General features: G+C 46.0%; 1 protein-coding gene across 2 annotated transcripts; it reads right to left on the bottom strand.

Moving 5' to 3' along the window:
- Window positions 1–769: 769 nt before the first annotated feature.
- On the bottom strand, window positions 770–23,811 carry LOC309848649 (uncharacterized protein C13orf42). 2 transcript variants are annotated; one of them, XM_082700545.1, is made up of 4 exons: window positions 23,227–23,811; window positions 5,003–5,153; window positions 3,326–3,566; window positions 770–2,673 (listed from the first exon to the last, which is right to left on the bottom strand). In XM_082700545.1, exons 1-4 carry the CDS (start codon window positions 23,641–23,643, stop codon window positions 2,499–2,501), a joined length of 984 nt encoding a protein of 327 aa, XP_082556671.1. In that variant the 5' UTR covers window positions 23,644–23,811; the 3' UTR covers window positions 770–2,498. The 2 variants fall into 2 exon arrangements, with proteins under 2 accessions (XP_082556671.1, XP_082556672.1); XM_082700546.1 differs by having other exon boundaries at window positions 5,003–5,150.
- Between the last annotated feature and the right edge of the window lie 1,105 nt (window positions 23,812–24,916).

The raw sequence follows: 24,916 nt of genomic DNA, 5'->3' as shown, positions 1-24,916 counted from the left end.
GAATAAATCCGTGTTGTTTTAAGCCCCTAAAGTTGTGGTAATTGTTACAGTAGCAGGAAGAAACTAGTTCACTATGAAAAGGCCATCAGTGATGAGGGGAATGTTGTCTCCTATGAGAACCGCTCTGGGCTCTGTGTCTGAGAGTGGGCTCCAGAAAGTTCTATCCTGGAAGCCCCACGTTCTCAGTGGCAGAGCTACCGACAAGGGGCAAAGGGCTGGGGATATACCACTCCACCTAAACTCCCCATGTATCTTCTTCTGTGAAGAAGACATTTTGTGGTGAGAGCTGGAAAGCAAGGTCTAAAGAACAAGCCCGATGCCAGGAACTCACATTCTCTTTTTGGACATTCTGTCTAAAGAGAGTCTATTTCCAAAAATCAAAGCCAAGACAATCTGGGGAACCACAGTGCCTCGAGGAGCAGCTGATTGAATAATTGGTCAGTTATCACTGGGAGAAGAGAATCAATCAAATGAGCTGATTTTGCTGAATTGACTTTTATTGTCTTACATTTTATTTATCTCAAGACCCCATCTCAGGATTCCCTAGACAAAGCCCAGACCCTGGGGTTTATCACCAGTTTCAAATACCTAAAATCATCCCAGACACGCCAGCCTTCTGTTTCTGAATCATGGAATTTTTCAGGCAGTCTGTGTATAGTCTCATTAAAGGCAAAAATATACAAAATGTGAAGCAAAAGAGAAAAGTACAGCTTCATGCCCCATAAGCAATATATGCTTAAAAAAAAATCAAGACTCCAAACATCCTCTCTGTCCTGTTTATTTTTTTCTTATCTGTAAAAGCAAAATGTACACAGAGTCTTCACCACATAATGTCAGGGTCGAATCCATGATAAACTGTAGTTTGATAAGAGGCAGGGTCAAGAGACCTTCATCCTGAAATGATCCTTAGCGGTGACTTTTCATTTGTGGGGTTTCAAAACAAGGCCACATTTGGGGTAAAGAAAGGTCTGTGGCAATGTTAACTTGGTGTGCTTTAATGCAGTTTATAAAACAAATCTCCCAAACATTTATTTTTCAGTCAGGCTTCTGCCTAGAGTGGGTTTAGGATAAGCAACAAAATTAAAGAAACCTCCCAAACATTGACATTGGCACTCAAAAAGAAAATAATAATAAAGACACGTATTAAAACATTTCCAGTATATTTTCATCTAAAATGTGTTGACATAAAATTTCTAAGAATGCCTCGTCATTATTAGCGTGTTGTTGCTGTTGTTTTTTTCTTCTCGTAGGAGTTACAAATACTTAGATTTAGACAGCTGGGTTCACACAGATAAAAGGTTCTTTATTAAAAAAAACTCAACAATGAGAAAATCATTACGTGAGCCTGGCAGAAGGAAAGCTCTCTTCTGCTCTCAGACTAACCTTAGCCTAGAGCATTCTGGGCTTACTTTGGATTATTGATTTGTCCTCATCTGTCTCCTTCCCTTATCCCCATGAGCACTCTTGCATTCATGAGTGTGCACCCACCGGGTGACTTCTTTATAAGAAAACACCAGAAGAAATAGTAAGAACGAACAAAATGCAATGTATTCTCCGAACCAGCGGTTCTCAAACTCCAGCAGGCAGAAATACAAAAGGTATGTGAGAAATGCAAAGAATAGGTTTAATGGGTAATTCGGATTCAGATAGGTTACTAAACTCACAGATCCTTTCTAGTTCAAAAGAACATAAGGATGCTGATTTTCCTTTTAATTGGGGGAGGGGAGAGGCACAGCCTGCCATAAACTGGTCGCAGGGGTGTCTGTGAGGACTTCCTGAACAAAGATTTGAAGAAAAGCACCACTCATCTCCTGCCATCCCCAGCCCACCACCTGTGGGAAATGGAGCTGGGTTTGGGGGCTGGGAGAGATAGTGGGGTCCCGAGGCAGGGCCCTGACACACTCCTTCCCAGTGCCAGGGCACTGGCCCCATCTCCAGGGTAATCCAGCAGAGGTTTCTAGAACACTGTGAGAGTGTTAGCACAGAAGGAGCTGCTTCCTGAACTGCGATCTGCACAAAGGAGGGCCGCCTCTGTTTGTAACCAAAGTGGTTCTGAGCCCCGCAGAGACCAGAGCTGCCTTCCTGAGGACTTTGGCCCAGAGACCCCTGGGTGGCCTCATTTCCTATACTGAGCACAACATTAGCAGCTGCTTAGACAGATGCACAGAGAACTGAAAGGGGAGGGGGCAGGCTAGTGAGCTGGGACACTCCCACTCCAGGCCTCCCATTCCTCCTGCTGGTAGACCAGCCAGGCTGTACCTACCTACTAACCTGCCGTGCCAGGCGAGCCGGGCTCCACAGTCTCCCCAGGCAGGTGCTCTGGGAGGCCACAGGTGTGTTTGGCACTAACTGGGCAGCAGCGGGCAGTGCTGCTGGGCTCATGCACTTGACTTGGTTCCAATCTCCATTTTTAACCCTCCCAAACCTTCAGTGCTGTGCTGAAAGTGACCCCCTTCTCAGCGACCCAGCCTGAGTCAGGCTGAATGGCTCAGAGGGAGTCAGGGCACTGTTCGCTCCCAGAGTTTTTCTCGAAGCAGCCACTGCCCTTTGGGGTTCTCCGTCTCATGGTAGTCCTCCCCCAGAGAGGCCAGGGGCTCCGGCGCGAAGAGCTCCGTATCCCATTCCATGTCTTCTCCTGAGATGTTGAAGAGGATCTGTCGGGGGCTCCCCAGGCTGGAAGGGAGGAATGAGGCAGACGGTTTAAGCGTGGTTTGGCTAGTTGCACAGAGAAGGGACGCTCTGAGTCACTATTCCAATGGAGTTAACAGTGGTAACTTGGAGAGTTGGAACTCTCCAAGTGGTAACTCTTGGGAGAGTTGGATCTGGAGGGAGAAAGGCCGAAAGATGGTAGCAAGGTGACCAGGAGGGGCCCAGCCGACAAGAAGTTCTCCATCTAAGTCAGGCCAATGCCTTTCCAAGGTAGGGACATCTGATTAGTTTGGTGCTGGTTCCCTCTTGGTGCTATGCCCAACTCAACCCCAAACGCTCATTCAAAATCTGTAGCACAAGGTTGTCAGTGGCACAGCAGGAGTAGCGAGACAATGAAAAAGGGTGGCACAAAGCATGTGGGCCAAGAAGGCCAGAAGGAAGAGCAGGCAGATCCACAGCCGAAGGGACCATGAGGAGTGGTGACAGCAGTGAACCAGGCTGGAGTATGAGCATAGACTAGGAAAAAACATCTTTAACAATGATCTCCCTCTCCCCAAAACAGATAAGAATAATTTTTGGTATATAGGTTGGGGACTCAAGTCACCTTAAAGACCACCCCCAGGAGTCTGGAGGACACGAAAACATCTTGGCTGAACGATTTGGTCCGAGCACTTACTCTTTTTTGCAGGCTTTGGGCTTAAATTTCAAGGTGTTGAATGCCCCTTCCACAGCCTTGGGCAAGTAAATGGGGTGCCTCTCGAGCCTCCTCTGAGTGCCAATGGTCCTGCACTCCGTGGTCCTTCGAAACTGGCCATCTGTTGCATGCACAGCGTGCGTGGCGATGTCCTCGGAGTGCCGGCGTGGCGCCCGCAGGATCCAGTTGGAGTGCAGGCTGTGCACCCGGGAGCTGGTGGCAACTGGAAGAGAGAAGCCGGCGCCCCGGGAAAGGAGGACTCTCCCTCAGAGAGGAGCAGGAGAGATTGCCTCGGGCTGAGAGCCCACGACAAATGCACAGATCCCACAGTGGGTTCTTAGAGAGGATGGGAAAGTCCTGACCCTGCAATTATGGTTAGGGCGACGGCGCAATAGTGATGTGTTCATTAAAAATAAGGACACAGATGTATGTGTACTGACTTGGAGAGCCACCCACGATAGACTGCAAATAGTGAAGTAAAAAGAGCCGAGAACAAAATAGCAAAGAGATCCTGTTGTCCGCAATGCAGTCAAGGAGGAGGGCGAGCAGAGGCCCCTGCAAGGAACAGTGAGATCGGGGAGTGGGAGGGATCACCTGCGAAATTCCATGAGACCCTAAATGTCACAGAGACGGTGCTTGGAGGCCAGACCAACTACAAACCACAACGATCTTTTCTTTGATCCTTTGAGCATTAAGTAAAACACTCAAGAATTATGTAGTACCGGTACCAAAAGTTGGTCCCTCAGCAACAACGGCCAGTAAACCCTGAGTAAAATCGTCATCAATGACACCCAGGAGGGCGAGTCAAAGGCTGAAGAAACTGACAGTCAAGTAATGGAATTTAAAGGTGGGATGAGCTCATGAAGGGGTGGGATTGGTTGCTTTCTAGCAGGAGAGAGCCAGTGATGCAGGCTGGCAAGGACAAACGCGTCAGTCGCAGCCCTTAGCTTGGTCCCTCTCCAGGGACCCAGGCGGGCCCAGCAGGCCCCCTGCTCCTTTCCTGCCCTGTGCATCATCCTCAGAGCCCTGAGCATGAGGGCCTCAGAGGGCGCTGTGGGCAGACGGGGGGCAAAGCGGATGAAGGGGCAGTCAGGTCCCGCAGAGAGTGCCAAAGGAGCTCAGGCAGAGCGAGAAGCTAGATTTTTAAATACAGATTCTCTGCTCCTTTTTCTTCTTAAAAAAAAAAATGGTAAAATGGTAAAAAGGTGGTAAAATACAGAGAATCTAAAATTTACCATCCGAGCCATCTTTCAGTGACCAGTCCAGTAGCGCCGAATATATTCCCACTGGCCAGGGACGGCTCTCCAGGACTTCTTCCCCTTGCAAGACTGAAACTCTGTCTTCATACCCATGTCACACCAGCTCCTCCTCTAACCCCTTTCTTTAGTGCTTTGTCTCAGCTTTGGCCAGTGGACCACAGGAAGGAGTTTGGGTCCAAATACATGACAGTGTCGGGGAGGCTGGGAGGTGGCTGCAGATATAGCTAAAGCAAAGCCCCCTCCCCCGCCCCCAGGAGAAGAGCAAGCCCTGGGCAGGGCTCTGGTGTGCAGTGTGGGTTTCCCTTTACTCAGGGTTGGGGTTCCCCCATAGCTCCTCCGCCAGCCCACTCCAGAGACTGTCCCCCACCCACCTCCTGTCCCGCCCCGGGCGAACGCTCACCATCAAAGTCCACGTCCTCATTCGGGGGCTCTGCCTCAGCAGCCCGGGGCCGCTTCTCTGTATCCAGCTCGGCAATGATGGAATCAAAGAAGGCCATGGCCTCGGCCACATCGGCGCTGAACTGGGAGTACTTCTTTGCGGCTGCTTTCTGCTAGAGGCAAGGGGGCAGGAGAGAGAGTTGCCTGAGCCAGCCTCTGAGCACCCACACACAAGCAAGCCACCACCGCCAAAAAGACGCAGCATCACTGAAGCAGAATGTATGTGTGGTTATGAATTTGCAGAGTTTAAACAGTAAATTTAAATGAGCCTCCTGGGGGAGGAGGGTGGATGCCCCCATCCGCAACTGCGGTGTGTCAGTGGGTTTCTAATTGCCTCAAGGAGAGACAAGTAAAGAATAAGATCTACCCCGTCCTCACTCAGAGACAGTTAGGATCTTTAGGCAAAATATTTAGTCTTCCCTTGGCCATTTTCCCTGCAGGTAAACACCTGGTTAGGGGACCGTGCAGCTCCTTCCTGGGGGCAATGAGGGGCTCCCAGCAGGAAAGAAAGGACAAGGTAGGCTGGAAATGCTCTGAAAGAGCTGTCAGGACCCAAAGTGGCCAAACTTGGGCTCAAGTCATGGAATAAATTGAAGAAAAATTAGTATGATTATTTGAAAAATATAAGGAATGATAAAATACAGAGTTTAAAAAAAAAAAAAAGTCTACAGTGTGCCTAACCAGCTTCCAGGCTCTGTCCTGATCTGTTCTTCTTCATGATCTCATTCCTCACCCCTGTCTTCACAAACGCCCACCTGGGGAAGTTCAGGTCCCCTGGTGCACCTCCATGGAGAACTCTCAGTGAAAGGCACAGAATCATCGTGGGAGCCCGTGAAAGACCATCAGAGGAATTTAGGAAAGAAGAGAACTCAGGAAGGATAAGAAGGGACAATGTGTGTTAACTTGGGCTGTTTGAGCTCTGTAGAGTTATTTTATTTGTGTTTTATTCGAGTAGAGTGAACACACCATATTACATGAATTTCGGGTATGCAGTGTAGTGATTTGACAAGTGTATACAGTAGGCTATGTTTACCACAGATGTAACTTCCAGCTATCTCATTATATCGCTATTATAGTATCATTGATGGTATTCCTTATGCTGTGCCTTTTGTTCTCATAACTTAATTCATTCCATAACTGGAAGCCTATATCTCTCACTCTCCTTCACCCATTTTGTCCAACTCCCTATCCCTCCCCTCTGGCATCCATTAGTTTGTTCTCTGTATTTATAGGTCTGCTTCTGCTTTCTGTTTATTCATTTGCTTTTGTTTCTTTTTTAGATTGCACTTATGAGTGGAATCATATGGTATTTGTCTTTCCCAGTCTGACTTATTCCACTTAGCATAATACCCTCCAAGTCCACTCATGTTGTCTCTTAATGATTCAATATTGTCTTTTTATGGCTGTGTAATATTCCAATGTGTGTGTATGTGTGTTTGTGTGACCACATCTTCCTTATCCATTTGTCTATTGATGGACACTTGGATTGCTTTTATAATTTGGTTATTGTAAATAATGCTGCAATAAACCTATATCTTTCCAAATTAGTGTTTTGTGTTCTTTGGGTAAATACCCAATAGTGGAAATATTGGGACATATAGTACTTCTATTTTTAATTTTTTGAGGAACCTTGATACCATTTTTCACAGTGGCTGCACTAATTTGTATTTTTACCAACAGTGCACAAGAGTTTCTTTTTCTTTACATCATGGTCAACACTTGTTGTTTCTTGTCTTTTTTATTTTAGCCATTCTGATAAGGATAAGGTGATATCTAATTGCAGTTTTGATTTGCACTTCCCTAATGATGAGTGAATTAAGCATCTCTTCCTGTGTCTGTTAGTCATCTATATATCTTCTTTGGAAAAATGTCTCTTAGGTCCTCTGTCCATTTTTTAAATGAGTTTTTATTTTTTGGTATTGAGTTGTATAAGTTCTTTATACATTTTGGATATTAGCTCTTCATTGGCAAATATCTTCTCCCATTCTCCCATTCACTAGGCTGCCTCTTCATTTTGTGGATGGTTTCATTTGCTGTGTAAAAGCTGTTTATTTTGATGTAGTACCAATAGTTTATTTTTACTTTTATTTCCTCTGCTTCAGGAGGTATATCTAGAAAAGTGCTGCTATAGCCAATGTCAGAGAAATTACTGCCTGTGCTTTCTTTTAGGATTTTGATGGTTTTGGGTCTCACATTTAGGTCTTAAATCCATTTTGAGTTCATTTTTGTGTATGTTGTTAGAAAGTGGTCTGATTTTATTCTTTTGCATGTAGCTGTCCCTTTTTCCCAAAACCATTTATCCAAGAGACTGTCTTTTCTCCATAGTATATTCTTGCCTCCTTTGTCTTAGATTAATTGACTTTATAACCATGAGTTTATTTCTGGAGTCCCTATTCTGTTCCATTGATCTATGTGTCTGTCTTTGTGCCATATGTGAGCATTTTTAGAGGGAGATGGTATTAAAAGTGAATATTAAATTACAGGCTGGAATGTTGGGAAATGAAATGATGACATCTGTAGGTACATACAAGATCTTGGTGAAATGTATGCATTTCATACTACTAAAAACATTTTTAAATGGAAAGGTGTTTTTTTTTTTCCTTTTATATTTGTAAGGCACTTTCTTAGAGAAAATTTTGAAAAAGCCCAACATATACTTGAATCTTTTGTGTTATAAGTGGAATACTATCCACATGTACTTAATCTTCCCTCTTCAAAGAGCCCATTAAAATGAAACCAGGAGGGCAGAGAGAAGAAAACCTAATGACAAAGGGAGGAAGAAAGAGGCCATCAGTGAAAGATATATTTCCAGAAATTTCTGGCAGTTGCAAAGCGACTGAAGGGAGGGAGATATGAAAGAGCAAAAGGACCAGCCTTCTGGAACATCATGGGTTGGGGAAGTAAAAGGGTTACAATTGGACCCTTGGGAACTTGAAATGCACCAGACTTGGCAACACCAGGTACACTAAGGGTTCAGAGTGGGGAGCAGGACTAAAACCAGAAGGACTGGTTGGCAGTCTGTATGAGCACAGCAGGCCAGGCCACCAAGCATCCTTCCTGCAGGCAGATGACAGGAGGGCCCATCTCTAAAGCAGGTCATGATACTTGCCCTCCCTGTGGTTTTTCTTAGTGGTCCCTCTGCCTTCAATGTCTCATTGGGGCTGATTCCTACTCATCCATCAAGATGGGCTGGGTCAACTCATTCTCCGCTTAGACACACCCCTCTCCTGTACTGGTCTCTCCTCTAGGCTCCACGGTCTTCAGTCCCTAACCTAATTCTACTATGACACCTATCATTTTAGAAATTTGTGTGTGTGTGTGAAGTGGAAAATAGAGAAACAAAGAATGGAGAAATCCACACAATCTGGACTGAACCCCAAAAGAAGGATGAATATTATTTAATAGGGACGCAAGGTCTGTAGGTCTTTATATCTCAGCGCCCGTGGAAAGGGTGTCTCTGAGTCTCTGACTGAGAAACCTCCATCAGTGTTGGGTTTAAGGCAAGGGTCTCAGTCTCACATGTGGGCATCAGGTTCTTTTTCATGGAGTCACCCTACAAAAAGATCTAAGCTGCTCATTCCTCAGTGTCTCCAGTATGTAGACTTTGGCCAGTAGCTCAGAGCAGCCTGAATCCATTGCTTTCATTTATTAAAGAATTTAGAAAAGAGTCAGCTTTGGTATCTTAACTACCAAAGGCTCAGAAATGAGCGAGACCGCAACTATTAGTTATGTTAACAAGAACCCTTGACTGTGGACTCTCGAAAATCTCGTAAATCCAGAAACTCCTCAAGTGTTGTCCTTCAAGGATCACATTTACAAGTTAAAAAGGAAATAATCAGCATATATGATGACTTCTGCCACCGCACTTTCTGTCCATCAAAACCAGTGGACAAAAGCCTTTTCAGCTGCACACTTGCTGGTCATCCCAAATACTTAAATATATTGTTTGCCTCCAAAGCCTCAAGCTTCAGGATTTGAGACTCGGGTCTCCCTCCCACACCTTGCCCTCTCTACGAGGCTGAGAAGTGATTGCCTTCAGGGCCACCCTGACATAGAAGCCCTTCAGCCAGCCCGGGAGGGTCCACTCCTCCAGGTCTTACTTCTGGGGTCTCTGATGGCCCGTCCAACACATTCCCATTCTAAAACTTGCTTCTGCTAGAAGAGCCTATAGATCTTGGTGTGTCTGGAGAATAAGAATGAGACATTAATGACTTTATCTGTGGCTGACCCATATTTACCTGTGTGGCTGAGTCTTATCCCAAAGGAGAGCTCCCCCCACTTGCCCCAACTGCCTTTGTCCATTCCCCCTAAACCCTTTATGGAATAAATAAGTGCAAATGAATAAGCTCTGCTCCTCTCCCTGTACCAACAGCAGTGCAGATGAGCCCCCACAGGGGTGCACCCCAACATCTACCTTTCCCTTCCAGTCCCCAAACTTGACCTAAACCCCCTCCTGGGAAGGCCTTCCCTCAGCTTGTCTTTATGCAGCTGTGACTGCTTCCTGGGTTTCGTGTTCAGCATTCACCTCTGCTAAGATTCGCGCTGGGTAGTAGGAACCAAGGTTCTGGTTCATCTCTCCATTGTTGTTGTTGTTGTTGTTTTTTTAATATAAGCAAATGTGAATTTATATGTGTATTTACCCACTTTCTTAAAAAACAAAATGACACCTACAAGATAGGGCTGTAAACATTGCTTTCTTCACCCCATGTATCCTGAGGACTTCTTCGCAGCAGTAGACAGAGACCACCCTCTGCCCCAGGGGAACCCTGCCTGGCTCCCCATCGTGTGGACCCACTGTCAGAACAGACCATAGCCCCCTGTCATCAGCTCTTTGGCTTCTCAGTAATCTTTGGCTATCCGAGTTAGTGCTTAATGCATATGCCATTTTGCATTTTGCCAATAATATCCTCGCTTGGGGTAGGCTTCTAATTATAAGTACTCTGTTCTCTATGTATCTGCTTGGTAGAGAGAATGGGAAGCATCAAGCCATCTGGCAAATCAGTCATACCTTATAAAAGTGTACGTTCACATGTCTCCAAATGAAGGTGCCGCGGTGACTTTTCTGAGTCCCAAGGCTAAGCTACACATCTGAGCCTTTTCAAGCCATGGTTTAAACCCAGGCTGACTCTTGGTTTGGTATTTTTCTTTGCTTCCCCAGAGCTTCTGTTGGCCTTTTCTGCCTCCACTGCCACATTCCCTTGGTCTCTAGCACGAGAGAGACAACAACCGAGCTCAGGGTTCAGGCCCCAGACCAATATCACAGGAAAATCTACTTCACAAGGCAGTAGTTGTACAAGAAGGGACGCTAGGCGCCCACATCCCTGGGTGGGATGCAGTACAGTGTCCCCTCTCAGAACTCAGAACTCCGGCTAGAAGAGGATCACTTCACTCCCAATCCTGACTGTTTTCTAGCCCAGAATCTTTTAACTACGTCTCTGAACAACCTTCCCATTGTACCTGCCCGGGGCCCCGTGTCACAGGGCTCGTGTTCCCTCGCCGTGGGCCCCACAGCAGCCCCGGGGAAGAGGCACGTGGGCTGAAAGCAGCCGTATTGCCTTGCGGGCTCCATTCCCTTGTGCCTTTCCCATGGAACCTTCGGTGGCCTTGGGGTTATCATTTTCCAAGCCTCCCTATCCCACCCCCTTCACACCAGGCCTGGGTCTCCAATTACTTTTCCCTTTGCACTTTCCCCAACTGAACTCCACTACATTTCTCATTGTCATTTCTGAGGCCCCCAGTACAGTTTATGATATATTCCTGCATTTCACATCATCGGCCATCCTGCCTGATTTTGCCTGCTGTTTGGGTGCCTGGGTTTCTCCCATCCATTCTTTTTCTTCTAGGATCTGTCACTATTGATCTGCAAGAGGTCTGGATTCTACACATTGACCTTCCAGTTCAAACAGCAATATCATGTCAGAGGTCAGGTTGTGAGGGACATTCTAAACCCACCCAAAGCCCAGAGGACCACCCCTAAATGTCCACCCTCTTCTCACCTTTCCTACTTGGGTATCCCCTCACCTCCGTTGGAGGGCCAGCTCCCATGTCACCTGCCCCCACTGCATCAGGCAGACATAGGCACATCTCGTCCATGCCCGTGTTCTGTCTGGCGCGGACAGTCCACTACCATGCATTGTGTTCTCCTTGTTAGCCCCACATGAGACCAGCAATCTGTAACCTCTTCTTTGGCAATGCTTTGGCAACTAACACTCATGGATAAGACTCCCGTGATAGCTCACCACCAGCCCCTGCCTATATGAGACAGGTTGTGAGAGATACACAACTCCCAACATTCTGATTGAAATTCTACCTGTTTCTCTGCCAAGGAAACTCAGCATACCAGTGTGGTTCCAACAGTGATGCTGAGGGCTGCAGCTCGAGACAATGGGCCATGTCAGGGCAAGCAGACTGCCTTTCCACCTGTGAATGCTGAGTGCCTAGTTCAGGGTCAGGCATGGAGTGGTAATCATTCATTGAGTGAACGAATATATGTTATATACATGCCATTACCTAGGTTTATATTCTCCAATCAGCTTGCATGTTGCCTGTGTATCCTTTTGGATTTAACTTGGCAAATATTAAGAACTCCGTGCTCCTTATTTTTATGGAGTACTGGTAATACTCTGTTGAACAAATAATATCTGGAAATATGAATGTCAGTAAATTTCCAGGACCAGATGTGGAACTAGTCAGGACTGGAGAGACCACTTTCCCTTGGATCATTCTGTTGTGTGACATTATTGCAAAACAGCTCATACTTATCCACAAGCAATTTAATATCACCCAAAAAAGGTGGGGGCTTTTGAGGACAAGCCCTAAAAGCTCTAATACATCTTCTTCACCCTCTGCCATCCTTGGGATGGATATTTAAGACCAAATCCAAGGTGATATTGACCTTATCCTTTTTATATTACAACGCCTAAGAAAGCATTTACCCGCAATTGAAGAGGGATTATGAAGAAAGAATGGGAGTTTATGAAACAAGGACTGAAACTATGAGAAACAGCAACTAGGAAAAGGGTATATCACTGGAATTTAATTACATACATACATATACCTACATACAAAATTTCAATGAAATTTAAGCTAAATGGTACACTTGCCTGAACTGGAAAAAAAAATGGTGAAATAGAAAAGAGAGCTGAGAAAATCAATCCAAAGAGATAAAAAGAAGGAAGACGTTTGTCATAAACTCTAGTATAACTCGGCTTTGGCATCCCTATCATAACTAAAGGCTACAGTCATTTTGGAAATGGAGCCACACGGCTTCTGTCTTGATCTTAGATATCATAGACTCATAGGTTGATAGGCTTAGTCTTTTTCCTCTCTGCTTTTTAATCTTAAGGACACTATTTCTTCTGCCCACACCTGGGAGCTCCTCTCCTTACATATCATCTAAATGATCATTCCACTTTAACAAAACACCAAGTAGAAAAAAAAATTGCTCACACTTATCAAATAGTTAGAAGCCTGATTAAATTGATTTGAATTCATATCCTTGAAGCATTGTATAAAACCAACACATGCAATAAGTGAAACATCACAATCTGTAGAGAGAAGGGATGAATTTATCACTACATGGTGGGAAACTTTGCTTCTTGGGGAAAATTCAAGTTGGATTCTCACTTCCCACTTCCAGTCAAGATACACTGCTGATTCAGAGAAGACTTGGGTTTTTTAAAAATGGAGCTATCAAAAAAGAAAAAAAAATGACAAATACCCAGCTGACCTTGAGACATAAAAAGGCTTTCCAAGCAGAAAAGCAATGGAAGAAATATCAAAGACAAAAATGGGTATCTTTGATTACATAAAAATCAGTAGTATTTATATACCAGAAAATGTCAAATAAAATTAAAATACACATAGTAGCTTGGACAAAATATTTTTAGCACCTATGGCAAACAGTGTGCTCATATTCTTAATATGAGTTCATGGAAATAAGAAATATTTACTGGAGCCAAAAGAAAACTGTAGAAGGCTTGAATGGGCAATCCCTTAAACAGGAAGTACACATTGGTTTGATAAGTTAAAAGGGTCCTTCTTTGCTCAAGTAATAATCAAAGAAAAGTATATAAAATAATGCGATTTATTACATCAGTAAACTTTCTAAATTAATGCAATACTAGGTGTTAATAAAATGCAGTAAGAAGTGCTTTTTATGACCCAGCAATTGCACTATTGGGTATTTACCCTAAAGATACAAACGTAGTGATCCAAAGGGGCACGTGTACTCGAATGTTTATAGCAGCAATGTCCACAATAGCCAAACTATGGAAAGAACCTAGATGTCCATCAACAGATGAATGGATCAAGAAGATGTGGTATATATACACAATGGAATACTATGCAGCCATCAAAAGAAATGAAATCTTGCCATTTGCGACAACATGGATGGAACTAGAGCGTATCATGCTTAGAGAAATAAGTCAAGCAGTGAAAGACAACTATCATATGATCTCCCTGATATGAGGAAGTGGTGATGCAACATGGGGGCTTAAGTGGGTACGAGAAGAATAAATGAAAGAAGATGGGATTGGGAGGGAGACAAACCATAAGTGACTCTTAATCTCACAAAACAAACTGAGGGTTGCTGGGGGGAGGGGGTTTGGGAGAAGGGGTGGTATTATGGACATTGGGGAGGGTATGTGTTTTGGTGAGTGCTGTGAAGTGTGTAAACCTGGTGATTCACAGACCTGTACCCCTGGGGATAAAAATATATGTTTATAAAAAATAAAAAATTATATTTAAAAAAAAAAGTGCTTTTTAACGCACTGTTGATGAAAGTGTAAATTATAAAATGTTTCTGGAGTAATATGTAGAAGAATCTTTAAAATTGAATGACCTTTAAACTTTGTCCCATTAGTCATACTTTCAGGAATTAAAAACGTGACTTATAGAATAGGATGTATTTATTTGTAATTCTTCACAATTAAAGAATGTGAGCTGTTATATTTTTTGTCATTGAAACTTTAGTTTTCAAAAACTAGTTAATGAGGCAGGAAACAATCCACAAAATATAATATTAACCAAAAAGAGATTGTAAAATTATATGATATAAGCCAGATTTAGTAAATTCATACATACACATACATTAGGGTTGTCAAATTTAGCAAATAAAAGTATAAGACAGCAGTTAAATTTCAATTTCACATAAAAAAATGAATAATTTTTTAGGGTTAATATATACCAAATATTGCATGGACATAATTATACTTAAAAAACCCATCACTTAATCTTAAATTCAAAGTTAAATAAGCATCCTTTGTTTAGGTGGCAACCCTAATTTACATATATGTAAATATACAGGAAATAAATGATTGAAAGAGAATATACCTAAACATTTTATAGTAATTATCTCTAAATGGTAGGATTCTAAGTTCTTTTTATTTTATTTCTTATATTTCTCTGTGTTTTATAAATTTTATCTAATATCATTTTATCACCCATAATTTCTTTCTAAGTTTACCCCCAATGTTGTTTTGATGGTGGTGAACTCTGATCCATTACACACTGGATATTTTAATTATTAGGATATGATTCCATATGAATATACTCAAACTATATTCTACTCCACTAAAAATAAAAGATAATTTTCCACTCAGTGAAAGCAACTGATCTACTACTCTTTCAGATCTTCCACCAAACTTCGTAAGTTTTCTTCTTATACCTTCTTAAGGGTGCCTGGGTGGCTCAGTGGGTTAAGCAAGTGACTTTGGCTTAGGTCATGCTCCCAGGGTCCAGGGGTCCAGCCCCACATAGGGCTCCCTGCTCAGCGGGGAGCCTGCTTTTCCCTCTGCCTCCTGCTCCACTTGCTTGTGCTCTCTCTCTCTCTCTGGCATATAAATAAATAAAATCTTTTAAAAAATAAAATAAACTTTCTTAAGTTACAGTTGGAGTTTCTCAGGTTATTGGTTTATTGAATGTCTGCTCTGTGCCTGGAGCCACGCAAGAGATTGGAGATAGAAAGATAAATCAGATGCAGTCCTCTCACTCAGTGAGCTCATAGCCAGTAGCAGAATGTACAAATGAACAGACAATTACAGTGCTGAGTTCTGGGTGCTGGGTGCTAAGTATTGAGATGGGGGGTTCAGACTCAAGAAGGGGGGGAAATCCACTCTTAGATTGTAGGTGTGAGAAATGGCTTCCTAGGGAAATGCTTTCTCTGCTGTTAAAAGACAAGAAGTTAGCCAGGTGAATCGGGTGCGGTAGAGAGGAAAAGGGGAGGAAGAAGTATTATTACTAGGCTGAGCAAACAGCATGTGCCTGCAGGATAGGATGAAGAATGCATTTATCCATCTTGTGGTCTGACTGAGAGGGGCTTCTGGAACTATATGCTTTGTTATCAATCATCATCATATTGTTTGTCATCTTGTGGAGAACTCTGCCAAGCAAAAGAGAATATTCGTTGCAGCTCATATTGAATTAGTCCCGCCTTTCAACTCTGTAAACCAGATATAGGCCAAGTGATAGAGACTCTCCCAGTAACTGACACTCCAGAAAACCTTCATTTTAATATCACCGTGTTTGCACAAAGTCTCCCCAGCAGATCTGAAAAATAATTTTCAGAGGTGTAAAAACAGATCTAGAATCTGCCTTCTATCCTGTAGGAAATTATACATGCATATTATACATGAAAGATTTGGAATCTTTTTAGATGAATTGGATTCAGATCCTTCTGCCCTAGAGGAGAAAGAAGTTTCTATTTGCTGTTGATGTGGTCTTATATGATGAGCCAGGATTGGGTGGCCTCAATAGAAAATTGACTCTGAAAGCAAACTATTACCAGAATAAAACCACTTGAAATAAAAATCAGTCACTTTTGGCAAACATTCTCCAGAACTCCATTGGTTCTTTTTAAACCATTGTAGCAGGTGAATTTCTTTAGCTGGGGTGGGGTAGGGCAGGGTGCAGGGGTGGGGAGCACTTTGCAGTTAGTTCATCCAGACAGACATATCAGGAATCCAAGCTGCTCAGAATTAGGTAACCCATAAGAGAATTAATAATGTTTTCTTCTCCTTGCAGTGGCTGACCAATAGCCCTCACTTCAGAAAATGTCTGGCTCAAGCCATCTGGGCAGTGTTCCAGGGGGCACTGCAGCCAACCCCTGCTAACAAGCTCTCTGGGCAGAGCAAGCCTTGTCTCGAACTCTTCCTCTTCACCAACCATCAAAACCCAAGCTGTTTAGCTCTACAGAAGGAAGTAAGTTCTGACACAGGCAACAACATGGACGGACCTGGGAAACATGCTGAGTGACAGAAACCAGTCACAGAAGGACAAATGCTATATGATTCCATTTATCTGGGGTTCCCAGAGTAGGCAAAATGATAGAGATGGAAAGCATGACAGAGGTTACCAGGAGTGGGGGTAGCAGGAAAATCAGGAGTTACTGTTTGGGAAGGAGACTTTCTGTTTGGGGTGACAAGAAAGTTCTAGAAAGGAGAGTAGTGGGCTATACACCATTGTGAATGCACTTCATGTCAGTGAATTGCACCCTTAAAAATGGTTAAAATGCTAAATTTTTTAAAAGTTCATTTTACTTAAGAAGACTTTCATATCTTAAGAAATAATCAGACCTTTTATAAAAAAAAAAAATCTCCTCGTTCCTAATTGAAGTATTTTAGAGCCTCCCTGACCTCTTAATGGATTCATTTTCTAGTGTACTGCTAATACATTTTGTAAAGTAGTCTAAAAATGTATTAGCTAAGGCTTCATAGTCTTTCAGATGAAGTAAACAATCATTTGGAAAAATCATGAAGACTAGTGTGAAGAACTCTGGTTATTGTCTGACAAGTAACAATTTGAAAGGGGTCCAGTGTCACACATTTCTCTCTAAAAAAATTTATATAAAATCCAAAGAGAAACACTTAATTTCTTAAGGATTCATTGACTGTGATATACTCCATTATCCATAAGCTGGGGACATCTAAAAAGCACTCATTTAAGGGGCTAAGAAGTGCCATGTGGAAAATGGTAAATATTATGTTTATTTCACCACTCACACACACACACACACAAACTGAAATGGGTGATGAAATGCTCTAGAATTAGATATTAGTGATAGGTTGCACAACTCTGAAGATACTAACTACCACTCAGTAATACACTTTCAAGGGTAAGTTTCATGGTATGTAAATCAAAGCTATTATTTAAGAAAAAAAAAAAATCCAAGCTGAGAGAAGCAGTCTTTATGAGGAATGGAAAGACAGAAGTCAAGTATCTCAGAACCCCTCCCAGCAACTGGAAGAAATTACCTAAAGAACTAGGTGAAGGGGGTAGACACAGGCTGAAGCCAGTCATGTCCCAGACAAGACCCCCAAAACAGATGGCAGAAGGAGCAGTTCACTCTCCAAGATGCTGAGACAAGGGGCGCAAAGAGCAAGAAACACGACAGGATAGCTTTCTGCTTTTTACAGACATTTTTCTGTAATGGAGAACTCTTGCATGGAGAGAGTTCTAACAACTTCAGAGGCTTTCGACAAAGATTGTCAGGCGGATGTGTGGTCCATCCATGCCTCCAGCATCTGAATTCCCCGCTGGGTCCAGAAGGGATGGCCAGAAGTTAGGTACCCGGGTGCCACTGCCTGGACCCTCACTAAGATGCAAGGCAAGCTTGTCGCAGCAGGGGCTCTAAGAAATCACCACCAGAAACGTGTGGACTGGTTTGTTGCCTTGCTTTTCCACAAGCGTGACCACCCACAAGGACAGGGACTTTGACTTGCTCACCAGTATTTAGAACAGCTCCTGACACACACCAGTTCCTGACAGGGAGGGAGGCAGGGAGGACATAGCTATTGAGGAGGTATTACTTAAAAATTATTGAGGGCATCACTAGCACCATCACTCGTGGTTTCTTTTCTTTTCTTTTCTTTTCTTTTCTTTTTTTAAAGATTTTATTTATTTGACAGAGAGAGACAGATCACAAGTAAGCAGAGCAGCAGGCAGAGAGGGAGGGGGAAGCAGGCTCCCCACTGAGCAGAGAGCCCTATGCGGGGCTCAATCCCAGAACCCTGGGATCATGACCTGAGCTGAAGGCAGAGGCTTAACCCACTGAGCCACCCAGGAGCTCCTCACTTGGGATTTCTGTACCACGGCCCATATGAGAATTTCTGCAACGTAAAGCTGAGGGGAAAAAAATCTCACTTCCAGCACCAAAGGGTATGAGTTCTTCCTCTTAGACAGAATTTTAATACGAATCCAGCTCTCTTTATGGTAGTTATAGAGCCAAACTCCTCCGTAGCTGCTGAATTATGATCTACGCAGCCTTGATTTTCTGTTGATGTTTTATTCTCTCCCAGTTGTCCTATTTCTGCGGCTGCTTTACTCTGCCGGCAGGTGGCTCATCTCAAGTACTTCGCAGGATAAGTGAGGAAGAATGAAAAAGTGTTTCTGTGGAAATGGTTTGAAGATATAGTCCGCCCCACTGTGAAGTTCCTCTTGCAGCTGAACTCAAGCCTTCTGCCCAGCTTTCTTCCTAGTGCAAAAGTAGACAACACACACTCAGGGCTTCGGTGCTGCAGGGACCAAGAGTAAAAATGGAGTCAGAGGTAGCCGTGTGCAGGGAAGGTGTCGAGACGAAGGGAAATCTGACTCACAGATGGTGGGGAGGAGAGAGCTCGATGCTTCGGGTCTGGGTTTCTCCTGCACAGGGGAGCCCGGGCCACGCAGCCCCTATGAGAGCGCTTCTCCCCTCTCACGGAATCCACGCGGGACAGGAAGCATGTACCTCCCTGATGACTCTCCCTGGCCCGGGTGTGCAGGATAAAGTAGCCTGCTCACCTCATCCTGAGGGGCCACACACCCTCCTCTGACAGATATTTTACATTTTCTGATTGAAAGGCAGAGTGGCTCCGTGGGCAAGCGTGTAAGCTCTGGCACCATGCAGACCCAGTTTAAATCCTGGCTCTCTCCTCATCAGGCGCACAGCCTTCCCTAAATCGCTTCCTGTCTTGGAAACACAGCTCTCCCCTCTGTGGACTGGGGCTAGTACTCGGCACGTGTGGAGGACGGTCAGAAGTCAGGACTAACTGCTGATTGTCACTGGCTGGGCCCGGGGCCATGGCCGAAGAGCAGGGCTGGGGCACAAGGAGGAGACTGGCGGGTGCCACTTTGCTGACGGGAATGCCCGAGGTGCCCAGGGCAGAGGCTTGGGTGGCTTTGCCTTATTGGTTCAGAAACTCCATGTTCCAGGTCAGGACCCACTTCCAATATGCTCTCCTTCTGCCACTTGAATTTTGCACCGTGTTGGAAACTCTAACACTGGAGCCTCTAAACAGTGAGTCCCAAACTATGGCTCATACCTGATGCTGACACAAAAATTCTCTGCTGTGGGTTTTTTGTTTGGACTTCAAAACGTTGCAGACCATGTGTTTCATTCATTTTCATAATGACCTCCTGTTTGGAGGGAGGAGCAGACTGTCACAGGGCCTGGCCAGGAACCCCTTGGTGCAGGGGCTGGGGAGGGCCTCCCCAGGCTTGCTTCCCTTCTGGCCTGTCCTCACTATGATCCACACGGGTACTCATCCCGGCTCGCCCATCTCCAGGGGGCTGGGACCCCAGATCATTTGGCAACCTGATGTATCGTTCCTTAGCCATTGTTAACATTTCAGCAGGCCCGACTAGGAATGCCATACCAGGATTTGAGAAAATGTGAGTCTGGACCCTGGAATGGCTTGGGGAATAAATTTAGTGTGTCATGACCCGCATGCGAAACAACTAAAAAAAAAAAAAAAAAGTATCGAGTGTTTTGAAAAAATATCAGAGTACCACACAGAGAATAGGAATAACTGTATCTCATGAATTTTTGTTTTGGTTGTATTGAATAAACTAGGTTAGTATCAAAAATATATATTTTTTCTTTTTTTTAATTTAAATTCAATTAACCAACATATAGTAATCATTAGTTTCAGAGGTAGTGTTCAATATTTCATCAATTGTATATAACATATATTTCTTACTGAGAGTTTTAAACAGAACAGCCTAGAAACCATTATCTTTTCAGAAAAGAGAGACAGACAGGGGAACGTAAGTTCTGTGGCCAGGCTGGGGGCTGGTCAATTCGTGAGGAGGGAGAAAAGGTCTCCACGGTGCTGTGGTGCCCAGAGAACACCGCTCACTCCCTACCCCAAGGCCAGCGCTTCCGTCATCTGGACACAAAAGACCAGACTTTATAAAGCATTCATAAGAGACCAGTGGTTGTGCTTTGGGGACAGAAAAATGACAAAGATGCTGTTTCAGCTTGATCACGCATACCAAAGTGGCTGCCGTGCACCAAGGAGACACACAAGCAACATGCCACGGGAGAATGTGATAAAGGCTAGAACAGAGATGTGTTTAGACTAATGGGAGAGAAAAGAAAAGGCTAATTCTGCAGAGGGCTGTGCTCATTTCCTAGGGCCACAATAACTAAGTCCCACCCCCTGGGCCACTTGGAGCAACAGAAACTTATTGTTCCAGTTTGGAAGCCAGAAGTCTGAGGCCAAGGTCTTGTCAGGGCCATGTTCTCTTTAAAGCATTAGGGAAGGGGGGCGCCTGGGTGGCTCAGTGGATTAAGCCGCTGCCTTCGGCTCAGGTCATGATCTCAGGGTCCTGGGATCGAGTCCCGCATCGGGCTCTCTGCTCAACAGGGAGCTTGCTTCCCTCTCTCTCTCTCTCTGGCTGCCTCTTTGTCTACTTGTGATTTCTCTCTGTCAAATAAATAAATCTTTAAAAAAAAAAAAAAAAAAAAAAAAGCATTAGGGAAGGATGTGGCCCAGGCCCCACCCAGTTTCTGGGAGGTTCCCGGCTTGTAGCGGCCAAGTCCAGACCTCACCTAGGGTTCCCCGTGTGTGTGTGTGTGTGTGTGTGTGTGTTCATCTCAGTTTCCCCTTCTTATAGGACATTGGTGTTGTCAGATTAGGGCCCCACCCTAATACCCACAATCAACTAGTTTTATCTGTAATCAGCCTAGCTCCAAATAAGGTCACCCTCTGAGTTATTGGGTGTTAGGATTTAAAAATATGATTCTGGGGAAACACAATTCAGCACATGATAAGGGCTCAGGAGAAGGAATGGTGTTTACCTGAAACCTGAAGATCAGCAGGCATTTTCTACAAATGCAGGAAGGGGATGACATTCCAGAAGAAAGGAGCTCTCGGGTCCCCTGCTCCTCCCACCCAACTAGCCCTGGAGAGGGCACCCATTATGTCTCAGGTACACCCGGCATCCTTCTCTTTCTTTAGGAGTCACAAAGGAGAGTGCTGGTCTGCCGGAGACTAAGAAGCGTCCCACACCTTCCACTGCAAAGTTAGTAAGCCCTGGAAGACCTACTATGTGCCAGGTCCTATCACAGACAGGATCTTGCTTTTGCCTCAAGGGGTATGTTCTTATTTCCATTTCTATGCTACAGAAACCAAGGCCCAGAGAGGCCAAGATAACCTGACCAAGGTACACAGCTGGTAAAGAAACCACTAAAATTCAGGTCTTGGTCCGACCAACAACAAAGCCATTTTAAAACTTCTTTCTGGGTGAGCCTGGGTGGCTCAGTGGGTGAAGCCTCTGCCTTCAGCTCAGGTCGTGATCCCACGGTCCTGGGATCAAGCCCCACATTGGGCTCTCTGCTCGGTGGTGAGCCTGCTCCCTCCTCTCTCTCTGCCTGCCTCTCTGCCTACTTGTGATCTCTCTCTCTGTCAAATAAATAAATAAAATCTTTAAACACACACACACACACACACTTTTTTCTGGTCACATCATGGTGAGAGGCATCTCCCGAGGAAATGTGCACGTTGTGTCCACAGGGCCAGAACTGGTGTTCTGTGCCTAAGCCCTCCCTGGACCTTCAGACTGCTGAACTAGGAAGAGTGCAAGGAGGAGCGGAGCCAGGCTTTCTAAAGAAACAACTGCATTTTTTTTTCTTTTTCAGGAAAATGTGGTGCCTGGAGGGACTCTAACCAGAGCCGAGAACCCCACGATATCCAACTACGAGGGACTCCAGAGCCCCCTGCAGTCCCGTCTGTCATGGGAGGTGACCCTGAAGGAACTGTACTGGCCGGTCACAGGGTCTGTTCTGGAACCCAAGAGTAGGTACAGGGGCATTGATGTATTTTGGGGGTTAACAAACATGGTTACTTAAACCACTGCCACCTGGGATAAAATGCAGACAGCTGAAACCAGTGGGGGGAGGCCAAGCCCTAGAGATCTGATAGCTGGCCAATCAGTCATTCAATGGTAATAGGGCCTCCATAGCCCATTTAGGAGTCACAAAGGAGAGTGCTGGTCTGCCGGAAACAGGATGTTTCGCTCTGCGGAAACAGGATGTGGGAGAGACAGGTCCACTGTCCAGGCATCAGGGAAACGATCGGTGGGAATTTCAAACAGCCTCAAACCTCAGGCATTTGGGGGGGTGGGGGGGGATAAAAATAAAAAATTGAGGACTGAAGGAAGGAGTGCTCCAAGGAATTGGAGGTCCTGCCAGAACAGGTCACTGAGCCTCAGCTTGCCCCTCCGGGACACAGGAGTCTGCCGCAGCTCCCCTGTGGCATTAGTGGAAAGCTCAAGGAGGGATACTGTGTACAAACACCGGGGTGAGTAGCAACCACGAAATAACTGCCGGGACTTGCGCTAATTTCCTGCTTGGACTGCCCGGGCTTGAAGCCTCCAGGGCCCTGCAAAGCTCTCATGCCCTCTCCGTGAAGTCACGGGGTGTCTGGAGGATGCGCCCGTCCCCCGGAGGCCGGGACCCAACCCGCAGATGGAGCCCCTCCTCCAGCCTTCGGCTCCCGTGGAGCCGAACACCTCGAAGTCGGAAAGCATCTGGTTCCCAGGAAGAGCGCATGTCTGCCTGGGATGTTCAGAGGCCACCCAAGCGTCCTACCGTCCATCAGGCGGGCGGCACATGACAAATACGCCAAGCAAACGTGCAAACGTCGTGCGCTGACCCCAAGCCCAGGTCTCGCCCCAGGCTGCCCTGCACACACCGCGAACCCTGGTCCCCAGGGCCTCCCCCAGGAAGAGAAGCAGCAGGGGACGGCCACCCTGCCCCAGGCAGGGGAGGGCGGTGGAGAGTCTCTAAGGGAGGACGAGCTGGGGCTCCAAAGGTGCAGACGAGTTAAGTGGCGCGCGCGAAGGGAATGGGGCGAGCCAAGTCCCCCGCGCGCACCTGGGGCTCTCGGAAGAATTCTCGGCGCAGCTGTGCGTCTCAGCGGCGCTTACCTTTCTTTCTTTGGAGGTGGGCGGGCCGGGGCCCCTCTCCGCGCTTTTGGAGGCAGCGGAGGAAGGGGACGAGAGGCCGGGGGCGCGACTGGGCTTCAGGTCGTGCAGGCTGCTGAGGTACTTCTTCCGCAAGGCCAGCAGCTCCTGCAAGTACTGCAGGCAGTCCTGGGGGCGCGACAGCAGCCACGCCCGGTCCCCCTCCTGCTGCAGACAGTACAGGCTGCTGTCCATGCTGCTGATGCTTGTGGACGTCTTCAAGGACTCGCTGAATTTCTCCCCGTGGTCCCCGACCACGTACATGGAGCTGCTGCGGGTCAGCCTCACGGTGGGGCTGGCTGGGTCGCAGCCGGGACCCGTGGTCACCCCCGCCTTCCTCTGCGGGCCGGAGTTAAAGATGGAGTGCAGCTTTCTGAGCATAGTGCTGGATTTCTCCCCGCGGGTGCCTTCCAGCTGCCTGCGCCGTGCCACTTGATCTAGCTGGGGGGAGACGAGCCAGCACGCAGGCCTCCTGCCATCTGCCTGCCAGGAGGCCTCGTATCTCCGGAATCCCAGAGACGGCGGCCGGCAGGGTCAGGCGGCCGGCAGGGTCAGGCGGCCAGGCTGGGCAGCTCTCCTGGGGGGCACATTTCCATGCCCCAACCACGGTGCCATCCACCACCCGGAAACACAAGGTGGGGCACCGGGAGTTTACAAGCAAGAGGCCTGGTGGCCTCTAAGCCCGGTTGAATGCAAGCACCTTCAATGCTCTTCCACGGAAGGCCCCAGCTGGATGTGGAAAGCGTGACCGTGCATTTCCTGCGCCGCTATTTTCTCTCCTGCTCCTTTTCCATGTCTGGATGTGGTCTCCCTCCGTCTGATTTGATCTTGGTCTGGATTTGTATGTTTCCACCTGGGCCAAGCTGGCTCTGTTCCTGAACGCCTGGCTAAATCCTACCGGGCCAGAACACCGCGAAGCCAAAACCCCTGTGTTGCTTGAGGTAAAATCCAGTCCCCTGCGAGAGGCCAGGGTGGACAGAGCCAGAGCTGTTGGCCTGAGGCTCTCAGATCTTCGATAAGCTGGGCCCTGTGTGCGTCCTGCAGGCGTGTCACCCTGCCGTAAGGGGACCTTGCCGCGGTTACCGGATAGCAGCCCATTGTGGAGACAGGAGGATTCAGGTGTCCGGACCACAGCTTTCTGCACAAAAGCCTTAGTGAAAGTAGGGTGGCCACAGAGATGGGGCAGACCTGTTCTTTAACTTAGCTAAACATAGTTTTCATTTAAACAGACTAGTCAGAGTCAGACACAAACTATTTTTCCAAGAGCATCCTCTGAGTGCCCTGAGACCTCGGGGATGTCCCCTCAAGGATTTTTCTCAGGCTAATAGGACACATGCTTATTGCCTTCATTTCTCTACACAGCCTGGTTCTCTCCCAGACTTCACACAGAAAGCTATAGCCTATAAATCTGCACATTAGCTTAAGCTGGGATAGGTGTTAGAGGAAATCCACAAGACCCCATAAACAGGTTGTGGGGTGTCACTGGCTGTGTGTACCCGCATGGCTTATTTCTGCTGGGTTTCCATTTTGTTTGTTTTTGCCATATGAAAGAGAGAAAGTGTTAGTGGTTTTTTCAGATCTTCAAAGAATTCAGTGTCAGTGGCACGTTAATTTACTGAACGGTCGTGGCATCCTTGGGAGAGAAGAGTCCTTT

The sequence above is a fragment of the Mustela nivalis genome (assembly GCF_964662115.1).
Source record: "Mustela nivalis genome assembly, chromosome: 15".
Lineage (NCBI taxonomy): Eukaryota > Metazoa > Chordata > Mammalia > Carnivora > Mustelidae > Mustela > Mustela nivalis.
Note: the sequence above shows the minus strand (reverse complement) of the source record. Positions and strands in the feature narration are given on the sequence as shown.